This window comes from Eublepharis macularius, chromosome 17 (genome assembly GCF_028583425.1).
Source record: "Eublepharis macularius isolate TG4126 chromosome 17, MPM_Emac_v1.0, whole genome shotgun sequence".
NCBI classification, from domain to species: Eukaryota; Metazoa; Chordata; class Lepidosauria; order Squamata; family Eublepharidae; genus Eublepharis; species Eublepharis macularius.
Window position 1 is genome coordinate 5,657,728 of NC_072806.1, and position 15,498 is coordinate 5,673,225.

Genomic DNA, 15,498 nt, shown 5'->3' on the forward strand with positions numbered 1-15,498 from the left:
GTATGCCCCCTTTTGCAAGGTCCGAGTTGTATAAGTCTCTAATCTGTCTATACTGGAACCAATCATAGTTAGGTGATAGTTCCTCTTGCGTCTTTATTCTAAGTTTAGATACTTCAATCTTAGTTATTTCTTTGTACGTTAAACATTGTTGTTCATTATCCGCAGCTCTCGGATCTATCACCTCATATGGAACCACCCACAAGGGGGTTCCCTCTTGTAGGTAAGTTCTGTACTTCTTCCAGATTGTATATAGACTTCTCCTTACAAAATGATGCAGGAACATCGAGTTGACCTTTACTTTGTCATGCCATAGGTATGCGTGCCATCCAAAAATTTTTTTATATCCCTCTAGGGCTAATAGTTTCTTATTCTTTAATGTCATCCAGTCTTTTAGCCAAACTAGGCAGATTGCATCATGGTAAAGTCTCAGATTGGGCAGTTGCATTCCGCCTCTCTCCTTTGCGTCTTGTAGAACTTTTACTTTCACTCGAGGCTTCTTGCCTGCCCAAACAAAATCTGATATTTTCCTCTGCCATTTTTCAAATTGTTTAGAGTCTCTGATGATTGGTATTGTCTGTAACAAAAACATTACTCTTGGTAACACATTCATCTTAACTGCTGCAATCCTGCCCAACCATGACAAATTCAGTCTATTCCATTTGATCAAGTCTCTCTCTATCTGAGTCCATAATTTTTCATAATTGTTCTTGAACAAATCTATATTTTTTGCAGTCAGCTCAACTCCCAAATATTTCACCTTACTAGTTACTTCACAGTCCGTTGTTTCCATTAACAATTGTTGTTTCTGCTTAGTCATGTTTTTACATAGTATCTTTGACTTCTTTTTATTAATGAAGAAACCTGCCAAGTCACCAAACTCCTTGATCTTATCTATCACTTTTGGCATGTTCTCCAATGGATCTTCTACAATTAACATTATGTCATCTGCAAATGCTCTGACCTTGTATGAATAGTCCTTTATTTTTATTCCTCGTATTTCCTCGTCCTGTCGTATTTGTATCATCAGAATCTCCAATACTAATATGAACAACAATGGAGATAACGGGCAACCTTGTCTTGTTCCTTTACTAATCGTCAATTTCTTGGTCAGTTCATCATTCACTACGATTGCTGCAGTCTGGTCCCTATATATTTCTTTAATTGCTCTGATGAATCTTTCTCCCAATTGTAGCTTTTCCATAGTGGCAAACAAAAAATCCCAGTTTAAGTTGTCAAACGCTTTTTCAGCGTCTACAAAGAAGAAACCAACCTCTTTATCGCAACGCTTGTCATAGTATTCAATAGCATTGATCACTGTCCTTAAATTGTCTCTTATTTGTCTGTCCGGCAAAAAACCTGCTTGTTCTTCCTCTATAACTTCCGAGAGCCACCCCTTCAGTCTCTCCGCCAATATCTTTGCAAAAATTTTATAATCATTGTTGAGTAATGATATAGGCCTGTAATTTTTCACGCTAGTCAGATCTTGGCCCTCTTTTGGGATCAATGATATATTCGCTTCACTCCAAGTGTCCGGAATTCTTTGATCCCTGAAAACTCCGTTCATCACCTCTTTTAGGAATGGTGCCAGTTCATTGGCCATTGTCTTATAAAATTTAGCCGTAAGTCCATCTGGCCCTGGCGCCTTTCCTAGATTTGCGGATTGTATTGCCATATTTATTTCCTCATCAGTTACTTCACTGTTCAGCTTATTTCTCCAAGCTTCCGAGACCTCTGGAAGTTTGGTTTTCTCCAAATATGATGCTATTGATTCTTTGTTTACTTCTTTTTTATTATACAGCTTAGCGTAAAATTTATAAAAGGCTCTGCTAATGGTAGTCTGCTCCAAATACGTTTTGTTTTCTTCACAAATTTTATTTATTATTTTCTTTTCCCTTTTCTTCTTTAATTGCCATGCCAAATATTTCCCAGGTTTATTAGCACCCTCAAAAGCTTTTTGATTCAGTCTTTTAAGGTTCCACTCCAATTCTTTATTACTCATTGCTGTTAACTGTTCTTGAAGAATTTTGATTTCCTGATGTATTTTCTTTTTCCCTGGTCTCTTTTTTAACTGTGCTTCTTTGGCCTTTATTTTCTCCTCAATCTCTTGTCTTTTCTCCTCTTTCTTTTTCCTTGCTCTACCATTTAAGTCCATTAATATGCCCCTTACAACCGCCTTATACGCGTCCCAAACTTTACTGGTTGGTACTTCTTTATTCACGTTGTATTGTATAAAAAACTTAGTCTCTCTTCTCAATGTTTCCATATTCTCACTTTCCTGTAACAAGTCCTCATTTATTCTCCAGGCTTTCCTTTTTCTCCTTTTTCCAAATTTCCACATAATTGGGTTGTGATCTGAGCCTACCATCGGCATTATTTCTACCTCCTTAGTCCATAACGCTAAGTCCTTTGAGGCCCAGATCATATCAATTCTTGATAATGTAAGATGCCTTGCAGAATAAAAAGTAAACTGTCTGGTTTTAGGATATTCTCTCCTCCATACGTCTTCGAGAGTCTCTTGTTGAATCAACTCAAAAAAAAGCTTTGGCAATAGTCCTCTTTTCTTTTGTGCTTTTGTAGTCTTTTTGTCTAGTTCCAAATCTGTCACTCCATTGAAATCTCCAGCAAGAATTATCTGGTCATATACAAGATCGTCTAGGTGCTTCCTTAAGTCTTCAAAAAAACTTTCCTTTGCACCGTTAGGTGCATAAAGTCCGACTACCAACACTCTCTTTAAGTTCCAATTACATTCCACTACTACAAATCTAGCTTCCACATCTCTCATAACAAATTTTGGCTGCAGCTCCTCTTTTATATACAACACCACTCCTCTTTTTTTCTTGTTGGAAGCCGCTACAAATTCTTTGCCCAATTTTCCAGATTTTAAATATTTTACATCCTGTTTTCTAATATGGGTCTCCTGCAAACAAACAATATCACATTTTTGTTTTAATAGCCAATGAAAAATATTTTTTCTCTTATTCGGTGAGTTTAGTCCATTTACATTCCAAGATAATACTTTACACTCCATATTCATGGTTTTGTTGGTAAGTCTTTTTCATTGTCCTTGATAAATCTCTCCATCTCCCGCTCAGATCTGATGCGTTTTTTTGCCCCTCCAAACTCAAAGGACACTCCTTCCGGTAACTCCCATCTGTATCTGATATTCATGTCCTTCAAAGTCTGAATTAGCACTCTATATTTTTTTCTGTCCAATAACACTGATCTGGGCAATTCCTTCATTATAATAATCGTCTTGCCATCAATCTCCAATGGATCTTGAAATTGTTTTGTCACAATCCTCTCTTTCATATTTCTAGTTGTAAACTGCACGATCACATCCCTTGGTAGTTTCCTCTGGGTTGCAATTCTCGAGTTCACACGATACGCCACATCTAGGATAGCCACAATTTCCTCCTCCTCCTTCCCCAGGTAATCAGCCAACACCTCAGTCATCTGTTCTTGCGCTGACTTCCCCTCCACTTCTGGCAGACCACGAAAACGAAGCTGCTTCTCCATGTGTTTAGTTTCTGCAACTGACATCCTCCCCTTCACCAGTCTCATCTCTGTTTGTTGCGTGTCTATTAAATTCTCCATCGCGTCTTCTACTGTTTTAACTCTCTGCTGCGTTCCTTGTAATTCACTGCTAATCGTTTCCACACCTTTTTTCACTTCTGACAGCTCCGACTTTACTGTCTGTGTAACTTCCTTAACCTCTTTAATAAGCTCCAATTTCGTGTCCTTAAGTTCTTTCATCATGTCTATAAGTTTTTTGTCCAAATTTTCTATTGCCGATTGCCACTCTTTTTTCGACATCGTGGGGCTTGCTTTAGCTCGCTCCCACGAATCTGCTCTCTTCCTCAACTCCGTGGCGTATAATTAAACGTTTTCCTTTTTTTTAAATGTCCCAATCTTTGCCAAAATTAATTTTTTATATCCAAAATGTCGGGCGTCTTTTCTCTATGGTTTCTCTATGTTATTATAATCCAAGATGGCCTACTTCCTCTTCTGCTGAAGCCACGACCCTTCCACTTTCAAAGATGGCGATTCCCCACTTCCTGTCCTTTGGCAAGGGCCGCTTCCCTCCAGCCACTCTATTGTTGTTACGCACTTCCTGTCTCCCGTCTTCCCACAGCAGGTCTCGCGATGGTGTCTTTTTCCCACAGCTCCAAAACCACAGGTATTCAAAACAATAGTCCGATTTTTGTAATAACTTCTTTAAACTTAGTCTCTTTTAAAATACAACTCCTGCCGAGTCTTCACCTCCTTTTCACTAGTCTGTTGCAGTTTAAAAATCTACTTTCTTTCCTCTCTGTTTTTGTCAATCTGTCCCGTTTCAAGAGATAGCGATCTTTACCTTCTCTTCAGCTTTCTCGGGTTGTAATCGCTGTTTCGATCTTAAATTCTCCTCTCGACTTCCCTCCCCGATCGAAGCTTGGGTATGTAGGTCTTATGCCAGCCGAATTGGCCCCAAAATTGCCGCAGAGATTATAGCCGACCCGTCGCAAGGTGGGACCTCAAGGATCGGGGGGGAGACTCCTTGTGTAGAGCCCCCCCTCGTCCGAGATCTAGCTCACCCTAGGGTCTTGAGCGTTCTTTGCCTGCTCCCCGCCTGAGAGCAGTCGGCCGCGGGTTATTTTCACCCCTCCGGCCGGTTAAAACGGCAATCCGGTCAGCTCCACAAATGGAGCTGCGTTAGACCTCCATGAATCCCAAACCGGAAGTCCTCTTCACAAATCCTTTTTAATGCTAACAGATCTTTCTAAATTGTTCTGAATAGCCAGGACAAAAATGACAGCGTCCTCATTTCCAGCTGACAGGAAGAGAGAAACTCCACAAGGATGCTGCTACTCTTATTCCCCACCTTCCTCGTTCAGCCAAGTCTCACCTGTACCCATCAGAGTCTGAATCCTATGCCTGGCCTAGCCAAGTAAGGAGAGAGAAACCAGACAGAGGGGTCTTTTTGTCTTCTCTAATTGGGTTTCAGCCAAGAGGAAAGGAACAGATGGACAACCTGATGACACAGGGTCTGTTAAGATCCAGGAAGAAACTGACATGAAATTACCCTTGCTTAACACTTGATCCACATTTCCTAGTAAGGTATAACTGTGCGTTAAAAGTCACAACATAGGTTGGCCCTTCAAAATAGTGGATAGCCTATCATGCCTACCATAAACTCATTTTTTTAAAAAAAACAAGGAACCCAACAGGAAACAAGGTTTTAGATTCTACCCAGAAACTGCATATCTGTCCTGACCTGCCTTGGAATGAAGGTTGCCAGCCTCCAGGCAGGGCCTGGAGAGCTCCCATAATTACAGCTGATCTCCAGGCGACAGAGATCGGATCCCCTGGAGAAAATGGCTGCTTTGGAGGGTGGACTCTATAGCATTATACTCCACTGAGCTCCCTCCCCTCCACAGGCTCCATCCCCAAAACTCCAGGAATTTCCCAACTCAGAGTTGGGAAATCCTGCCTGGAATGTTTACCTTCCTCCCTGCTCCCTCTGGCCATGGTCTGATAGAATTCCCTAAGGAGGGAAGCAGGAAGAAGCTGCTGGCATACTTGCCAGTGGCCCTGTTTAAAAAAAGAATGTTTTTGTTTATCCTGACCTGCCTGCTTATCAATAGCTTTCTCCCAGTCCTGCTCAACAACGTATCTCATGCAGGGGAAACTGAGTCTTTGGTCGCTTTTGTAAATGTGAGGAAGCAGAGAGAGAGACTAACTGCAGGAAGAAACTTATGACTTAAGAGCAGGGTGCAGGGTCTCGCCGAAAAGCACACGAAGCAGCCACCCTGCTGAAACTGAGCAGGACAGGGTGCATCCTGACCAGTACATGGAGGACAGGCCATTTGGGAACCTCATCATTGCTGCCTTGAGTTACATGAACAAGGCTGTCATTCAATCAGCCTGCCGCCTCAGCAAAAAGGGATTGGGTCAAATATTTTTAACGCATTACTTTATTTGGCACATCAAAAAAAGAATCATTACCAACCGGTTTAACTACAAAAAAAAGTTCTTATGAAATAACAAAGCAACTTGTACAAAGCTGAGCGAGGTTTTCTGAAGCATGAGCAGTTCACCGTATAGTAGTTCTCCTCAGGGGTTTTCCTGCACACCAGAGTCAGTCAGCAGTGACAGTAAGTTAAAAACTGGTGTTGTAGGTAGCCTTGGGCAATGACTTTCACCCTGTGGTGTGCTTGCATTCCAGGGATGCAGACTGTTATAGCCAGCAAACGTTTGCTATGCTATGGGACTAGGTCTGCCCTTGAAAGCAACCCTCATTTCTGCCCCTTAATTACATTAATAAGGGGAAGTGCCACCTATGTAGGTGCATTCTGGGTTTCTAGGAATGTTTGATCATGGTCAACTGACAATATCTGACCAGTGCCAGCTATGCTGGGGAAGAAAGGCGAAAGGTAAGTCAAAACAGTAAAGAGTCCAGTAGCACCTTTAAGACTAACCAGCTTTATTGTAGCATAAAGCTTTTGAGAACTACAGCTCTCTTTGTCAGATGCCGTTGGCATCTGATGAAGAGAGCTGTGGTTCTCAAAAGCTTTATGCTACAATAAAGTTGGTTAGTCTTAAAGGTGCTACTGGACTCCGTACTATTTTGCAACTAACACAGCTAACTCTTCTAAGTAAATCAAAGAGAGAGTTCTCCAACCATTTCAGGTATTACCTAGTGATTACCTCAAGTTTGCCACTGAGTGTACACTCAATATGTAGAGGCAGTCAATCACAACTTCCCAATGAGCGCATCTGCAAAATACACATTTGTCATTCTCCACTAAAAAGCCTTATAGGTACACTTGAACAAAACACGGGGTGCGAAAGAGTCCTTAGTCACAAGATATCTTTAGCTTACGTGGCTGAAGACATTTCAAAGGACCGAGCAGGAGCCTGCCGGTGTTGCAAGAGGGGGGGGGAAGTGTATCCAGATGGACAGAGAGTGATACAGTAGCCATGGTGCATGGATAAGAATGGCATGCAAAAAGCTAACCCTGCTACAGCCTGGCTGATGAGCTATGCGATAGGTTGCACCTCCAGACCATCTGACAGGCAGCAAGAGGTAGCAAATCATTTCAACTGCCTTCTATATGGGAAAAAATTCGTTCATACCGCCAGATCGTTCATGCTGAAAAAGCAGCCTGTAAGCAAATCTGGATACACATGCGGCGTAGTAAATCAATTTGTTACCATGACAGAGTTATTTTGACAAAGGCAGGAGAGGAGGGGGGGGAATGGAAGCTAAATTAGATAGGGGGAGATGAAACTGGTGGGACAAGATGTGCTAGCAGGCTGAAGACTAAAAAGGGAGGAGGAATTCAGCACCAGGAAAGCAAAGGAAAGAGGGAGAGCAAGCACTGCAGCTGATCCCGTCCTGGTGGTTTTCTCTCAGCAACACAGCTAACAAAATCCCCCCAACCCCCCCCTTTCTTTCTGAACATCCAGCCTGTTGAAGAGTTCTGGGGAACTCAAAAGCTAGCACAATGTTATCAGCTGGCCTTCATAAAAGATATTACGCTGCTTCGTTTTGCATTTTGTAAGGGACCAAAACAGCTACTCCCTCTATTGCCAAAGCAAAAATGAACAGCAGGGGGCCATGCCCACTGGATGACCCAGAGCATTTAAGGATGGGCTCCCAGACCAGACACTTCTAAAGAGCCTCCTAGGTCAGAATCCAGGCCAACCTGGAGACTGTTCTGTGTGCCCCTTCTGAGTCACTTCTGTGGTCATTCTCACAGGACAAAAATAACACCCATCTTGATACTCCATTGCATATCTGCAGGTAAAGAACCTTCAAGATGAAGGAGAAAGCAAGCGGATCTGCAGAAGACAAAAAAGGGAGAGGGTTGGAGAGAGTGACACAGTACAGATAAAGACAAGACCTGGCCCCTTTTTTATCCTGTTGTTCCTCCCAGGAGCTCAGGGAGGCTGTATATTGTCTCCGCTCCATTTCCCTGCAAGGTAATTTAGGCTAATACAGTGTTATAGGCCTAAGGTTCTCCCACCGAGTTTTGCAGCAGAGTGGGGGCTGGAACCTGCGTCACCCCAGAGCTAGTCCAGCATAAGGGGGTGGGGGGTGGGGAATGAGCTGTGAGCCAGACTACTTCTGCACCCTACCACAAATTTCATTAGTCTTATAGGTGCTACTGGACTCTTGCTCTTTTCTACTGCTACAGATAGACTAATACGGCTACGCATCTTGATCTACTTCTTCTGTTGGGTGATTTTAAAAATATTTAGCCTGCCACCTTCCACTTCCTCAGCCAGTGGACACTCTTCCCATTGTTCCAAGCTCTCTGACATCACTTTAGAGGATGAATGGAGACTCTCCAGAGGCTAAGGAGCAGTGAAGTATATGCACGTACACACACACAGTAGCTATGCAGCAACGAATTATTCCAATTCTGAAAACTAGGTACAATGAAAAGGTCAGAAGAGGAACTATTCAAAGCCATGTCAGGACAGTGCCTGCCTCTTCACACCTGACTCTGCCACCAGTTCCCTTACTCCAAACTGCCTCCTCACATCTGCTGTGTCATATTAGTGCACCTAAGCACCAGCTTCTCACCTGGTTCATTCTGCAGTATGGCGGCACCCCAAAGAGAGAGACCCCATTCAAAGAAGCATCTTTTGTCAGCAGATCAAAGAATGAGCCACTCAGTCTTAGCAGCAGTCCTCAATGGATGCCTGTGCAACACTAACAAAACTCCCACATTACACACATTGCTCTGATTTTCATCAAAGGAGTAGCAAAAGGCCCCAAAACCTTTCCAAGGCACTGAAATCAGCATCTCTCCAGCCAGCTGCAGGAACCCCAAGCAAGGCTTTCCCACATTTGCTAGTGTGCAGACAGGACTGCTCTTCCTCCACATGGATTCCCTCATAATATGTGAGTGAGACCCCTCAACAAAGGGCTTGCCTCGTTTTAGAGGCCTCGCCCTTGGGAAGGTTACTGGGAGGAGCAAGACAAGTGATGCTTCATGCAAGTTTTCTTACAGCCACAGCCTAACAGCCTTTAAAGCTGAACCAGGCCTCCTTTTCTAAGACTGAGTATAAGTGGGTCTGTCCTCTCAAGCTTGAAGAACAGAAGGAATACAAGACACTTTGCAAATGAAAAAGCTGACATAGCATTCATTATTCCCTCTACCAATAAAGGTGATGGTTCAGGGCAGTGAAATGGGGGACACAAACAGAGGGACAGTTTCTACCTACGCAGGGGACAGTCGGACCAGGATCAAACATGCTTTCTGCAATCTAGGGAGGCACAAAATGCTGAAGACAGCTTGAAGGGATTTTTTTTTAAAGGAACATGACGGGAGATGCTGACCTCTGAAGTCCCTTGTAGCTTCAAGCGTTCTAGAAGGGGAGATTGGAGGGGGGAACTGCCAAATCTTCCCCCCACAGCCTATTAAACAGTCAAGTACAGGCAGGTGGCAAATTAAATTCTTCTGCTATGCAAGTGATCTGCCCCAGATACAAGAAGATCATCTTGCAATTTCTGCCTAGGCCTCCTCCCAAGGCAATGTTAATCATCTCTGGTTTCAGAGCATAGGCCTGCCTTAATTTTAAACCAGTTTCCTCATGTGTAAGACAGTGACAGGAGGGTGACTATTACACTGGGCTGAAAGCCTGAACAGTTGTTCTTAATCTGCTCTAAGAACTCTTGAGCCTCCAACCCCAAAAGTCAAGCTGCTCCGACACTGATCCTTGCATGGACTCCTCCACACCATCAGTGTAAAATTAATGTTTTGTGTTGGGCCTGTTGGGCTGATGCACAGCAAGATGTTCAATTGTGTGTTTGGAAGTGGGGGGGAGATGTTCAAACTAATCTCTCTAAACTCAACATTACAATTTTGCCATTAATGGCCAGGACAGAAACAACAAAGTCTAGCTCTTGGTCACCGTTAGATGACCGGAAGCATGGCAGAGGATTGTACACTCCCACCCCACAACAAATTCCCCTCTCATGGTTAAAATATGCACTTGCATGGGGCTGTAGATAACCAAGATCTAATGCTAGTTAAAGGCTGGTTCAGATGTGTCTGTTTTGAGCCATCATAGCACATCAACTAAAATACATGAGCTTTCCAGTAAAGCTTATTTATACATTACACTGCCATTCATTAAGAGAATAGTAAGGAACTTACAAACAGACGTAAGTAAACCTGATCAGACATCCTGGTTACACAAGAAACCTTAGGTATGGTAAATGGCGGTGCCAGCACATGCAAACCGAGCTTGCAAATGGATTCTTGCCCAGGTCACTTGTGATAAACAAGATTTTTCCTGAAGCAGCGAGGCAGGTAAGCTTTGCTGTGTCTTAACAGGCAGGCCAGCAAACATTTTGGAAGGTACTACAAGTCTTCTGGACCATGTCTACAAGGTTGTGATTGCCACAATTAAGATGGGATTCAATCCTGAGGGGCGGAAGAATCTCCAGCCTCTTAATTATCCTACTACATCTGCACAGGCCCCAATCACAGCAGACTTCCAAAATACCTCCAAAACTAGGCTGCCTTCTAGCAGAATTCTGTATGCACAGCTTAAAACGAATTATCTTTAACTGTGTCCACCAGCAAGCGCCAAGCTTTAAGTATTCCACCAACACAACACGTTACAAAAATTGTTTCTGGTCATTTATTTTCTTGGGTGTTTTCCCCCTCTTCTTTAGAAAACACATCAGTCTTTCCTTCCTGCAGCTTTGGCATAGCATGCCAATGATTTTACAGGGGAGCAGAAGACAAATATGGTGGGGATTGTAAGTTTGCTCTTTTGATAAAGGAATCAAGAAAAAATATACACATCCAGGAGAAAACAGAAGAGCTACAATTAGTCATGGAATCACAGCAGCCTCTGATATGAGGCTGCCTTAAGACAGCAGAAGGGAGGTAAACGGTCTGTTGTTTTGGTTGTTAATATGCCTTCGCACATATAGAAAAGTAATGATTTTGGATATATACAACTGAGTTTCTCCAAGACAATGGAGATGAAATGCAAACTAAACTGAACCTTTAGCAAAGATGGCAATATAAAATTCATGCTCTGGCATTTTATTTCTCAGCCATGAAAGCCTAGTCAGACACACCCAACTCAAGGTTAGGATTCTGAAGCCACTTCTCTTACCTCCAGGCCTGTAGACAACATCATCTTCTGTGATGAAGGAGGTAATCTCCCCGTTGTCTGTCCTCTCATAGCGCGATTTCTTCTTGGGCGGTTTCTTCTTGTTTTTCTTTGTGGACTCCTCCGTGGTGGCACTGTTGTTGTCGTTGTCCTCATCTTCGCTGTGGTCACTCTCCGCGTAATTCTTGGCCCCTCCTTCCAGAGTGCAGCTCCGGCGAGGCCGTGAGTTCTCGCCCTCCCGTGCTTTCTCCCTCTTGTCCCGTTCCCTGTCCCGGTCTCTGTCCCGGTCCTTTTCTTTCTCTTTGTCCTTTTCTTTGTCTGCTGTCATGATTCGCCACGTGCCTTCTTCTGTCCTCTCACGGCTGGGCCTCCGTGAAAGGTAGACAGTGAGCCTGGGCTTCAGTCTTCTGAATTTCTCACTCAATTCCAGGAAAAATTCGACCACTCCAGCAACCCCAGCGTTTTAAAAAGGCTCTTTGGAAGGAAGAAAAGAAGAAAGAGGAAACGTTAACCATCACGGCTCCTTTGCTGCTCCCTCACATTTGAGACGGGGGGGGGGGGTCAAGTATGGAGTTTGGGGGGGGGGTTGTAAGTATTTCAGTGTTACATACATACATTAAGCTGTTTAAAAAGACCACACGGTCACCATAACATATTCAAATGGGATCCCCCCACACACATATGTGCCCCTAACAGAAGAGTGACTTGTCTCAGAACTTCCCATCCTCTAGGTTTACCTATAAATCAACCATACTAGATTCTAATTTACACACACAGAGACCCTTCCAGCCAAAATCTAGTCCTAGAATAACTCAGAAGAATCAAAGAAACAATTTTAAAAATTCAATTAATGCCGACTGATTGAACCATCTGCCAGAATCCAGGAAAGCGTATCAACATTTTGATCCTGGACGTCTAATGCTGCTTACTGTGATTCTAAGGTTTCAAAATCAAATTGTACATGGCTAGGGAACATAGTGTACACATTCACAGGCATACAGAGATTTGTAGCTTTAATATATTATATGCCGTAAAACAAAGACACACCAAATCTCACACCAAACGCTGAGGGAAAAAGAAAAGTCATTCCCCAAGTTCTGTCACACATTAGTGATCAGGAGACTAAACTAAAGGCAAAGTGGTGCAGACAATAATAAGAAGAAGAAGAAATAACTTTCTTCTTGACAGATTAATCCACTCAGAGTACTGAACAAAGTCGGTGTTATCATTATCCCCGCCATACAGTGGTGGGGCTGGAGCTTACCCAAGGCCACCTGCTGAGCTCATGGTAGTAGTGGGATTTCAACTAGCAGAGTGCTGATTCACAGTCCAACCGCTTTAACCACTATGCTACGGCAGCTCTGAACAAGACCAACATAAATTGAGGTTCACCTAGTTCTCAATGGATTCTACCAAGTTCTTCATGAAAAAAAATCAACAGACCACAAGAAATCAACAAGCTTAGACTGGAGTTACATTGTTAAAAGGTCTACACTGTTAATTCTCTCCCCACCCCACATATACTTCTAAAGTATCAGTGACAGAGATGCCCCCCTTCCACACACACAGCCTGCCTGTCCCAGTGATCAATGATGGGTATTTGGTTACAGTTCTTTACTCCAAAAATGTTAATGCATCAGAGTATTTGCTCAGACTGAATACCTATCTCATTGCAGCCACAAGGACTAGACACAGTGCTTTTAAAAACAAAACCCATACAACAGAAGAGACCTTCAGGGCACTGACTTCTTCTGCTGAATATCCGGATTCCGAGCTTGGGTGGAACGTTTGCAGAATGCAGGAGGGCATGGCTCTGGACTCCACCCACAACAACGAACCCTATGAGCCACAATCTTCTCTCCTCTGTCACACATATACAAAGGCAGCTTTGCATAAGGAGTGGTGAGTGGGAGAGAACTTCACAAGCTTGCCTCTGCAGAAAGACAGACAGCCTCCCTCACCACCAGCTACAAAAAACTGCCAGTCATCGGGCAAGGAAACCGTTGTGATAGGGGTGTACTGCAACATATTGTTAAAGCCTCTCATTCTGCAAGTCTGAAGCTAAGCCTTGACCCGAAGACCGTTTCCCTGTCAATCGCAGGACCAGCAATCTGGACTGACAGGTTGCACATTACATCTTTTTTTGAGCTGTAGCCAGCAGACACTGAAACAGGGCTAAAATTGCTGGCAGCTGCTCCTGTGGACAGTCTTCAACTAACAGAAATGTTGCACCAGTTAAGGCATCTAGAAGCACATTTCTCAAGTGGAGGCTGGAGAGTACATATGTGCAAATGTGCATTGCAAGACACACTTGGCTTCAATAAGACAGTCTTCAGAGGCAATAGCTTTTCCGGCAACTATCCATCTGCTACCACTTTTGCAAGTATCTAGCACGGAAATGTTAGATAAAAGGCATAGGAGAGCACCCTGGCTGGATTCACATGTCACTTCTAACCAACGTTAAGCTGGGAGGATATGCTTAATAACAGCTTGCTGCAGGATTCACGTATGCCTCATTCCTTCCTCCATTTTCGTATGCAGATAGCAATAGCAAATCAGTTATAGGGAGCAGAGTGTGGAAAGGATGGTAAAGGAAAAGACAGTAAATTAGAAAGCTATCACTGTGGGATAAACAGAAATAGGTAATTCTCAAATCTTCCTAGCCAAAAGGCACATCCAATATCAAGAATGGCTGCCTGCCAGACCAAAGTCCTCATTCAGATTTCCTGCCTCTTTTTTTGCCAGCTGTGGACACAGCAACATAAAGGGTATGTGAACCATATGGGGAGACCACCTAGACTCCAAATCTAGCTGATTGCTCAAGATCTTGGACTCTCTTCTGCCATTCCTTGCCCCAAATTCAAGGCTGAAGGTATCAGTCGCTGCACGAGAAGCAGGAGGTATGCACAGGACTGAAATTCCCCATCTGCCCTCTCTGACACATACACTTCCCCCCATCACCCTTGTATTCCTTCTGCCATGGAATTCAGGGTGACTCACTTCCCTTTGATCCTCACAAACAGCCTGTAAGGTATGATGGACTAGGTGTGACTGGCCAGAGTCACCCAGGAGCTACCAGGCAGAGCAGAGATTTGAACCTGGCACTGTAAGCCCAAGACCATACTTACTCCATCTCTGCACAGCCTTACTTTCAGTGTGAGTCCTCTACCATGACACTGGCCAAGGGCTCTCAACATCCTCTCTTCCATAGAAACTGCACAGTTAGGTTGACAGAAGTTGCTTCGTATTTGGCACCCCAATTACTCCTTCCTACCTGGCTCAAACTTGGATTACTGTAAAGGCAGAATCTCAGCAGAACCTCTACTGCGATCCCCGCCGTGTGTGTGTGGAGTAAGAGGTCAGAGAGCCCTTTGCAACTCCTTTAGAATATATCATCCTTAAGCTTGAGGGCTCTGCTGCAAGCCCAATGAGGAAGCCACTGTGGGATGGATAGTCGTCTCTCTGCACATTTATAATTTTCGACAGTGTCCATTAAGCAAAGGATTTCCCTCCCTTTTCAGCACAAAGGAAATTGTGTCAGGGAGAAGAAATTCATCCATTTACTGCACTATCAGCCACTCCCCATGCCTGCTAAGTTGGATATTCTCCTATTTCCAAAGGGTTAAAATTCCAGAAGAATTGCAGGCAACAAAAGAAGGGGGTTTGCATGAGAGGCCCATGCCCCAGTGTGTCCTCTCTATACAAGAACAAAACGCGACACGAAGTAAATGACTGATAACCCGCCTACTCTCCTCTACATTTCATCTTTTGTGCAGAACACTGCCAGCAGGCAACATTTGCCAACTTATTTCACAAAAGGGGGGGGGAGAAAGGGGGGGGGGACAGTCAACATTCTGAATGCATAAACTAGCCACTCAAGCAGGCAGCCCAAGCTTTGACAGAGAATATCGTGCCACTGCAGAACTCAAGAGACAACTTTAACATAGAGATACATGACACAGATGGAAAATGTTGGCACCCAGAGGTGGAAAGGGCTGCCTCTCCCTTCCCAAAAACCTTGCTGAAATTCATGAACATACTGTGATAAACCTCTCTTTTTGACTAAGCCCTCAAACCAACAGGGAGTCAACAATTCCCACTATTTCTGGCATGCACAAACAGATGCAACTCTTCCAATACTCTATTTTAAGAGTTACAACCTACACACTTGGGGGGGGGCTTTTTCCTTCTTCTCACTCCCACCCTCCACCATGCTTCTTTGGGGGAATAGGGGTTACTGAACACTCAGCCCCAGTAAGAGTTCGGGGAACTTGAAAGCTTCTTCACTGCTCTGTGGCGTTTTAGATGCTCTTAAAGAAAACTATTTGAGAGTAGGTTGCTCATTGATTAAGGTACTCTTTTACCACCAAAGGT

General features: G+C 43.7%; 1 protein-coding gene across 5 annotated transcripts in view; it reads right to left on the bottom strand.

The window, feature by feature from the left end:
- The window catches only part of RERE (arginine-glutamic acid dipeptide repeats), a 349,852-nt gene that overhangs the window by 218,448 nt on the left and 115,906 nt on the right, over positions 1 to 15,498 (bottom strand). For all 5 annotated transcript variants that reach the window (XM_055001170.1, XM_055001173.1, XM_055001171.1 and 2 more), the window contains exon 2: positions 11,128 to 11,598. In XM_055001170.1, coding sequence (XP_054857145.1) covers positions 11,128 to 11,452 — 325 coding nt within the window. In that variant the 5' untranslated portion in view covers positions 11,453 to 11,598. The remainder of the gene's footprint in view (positions 1 to 11,127; positions 11,599 to 15,498) is intronic.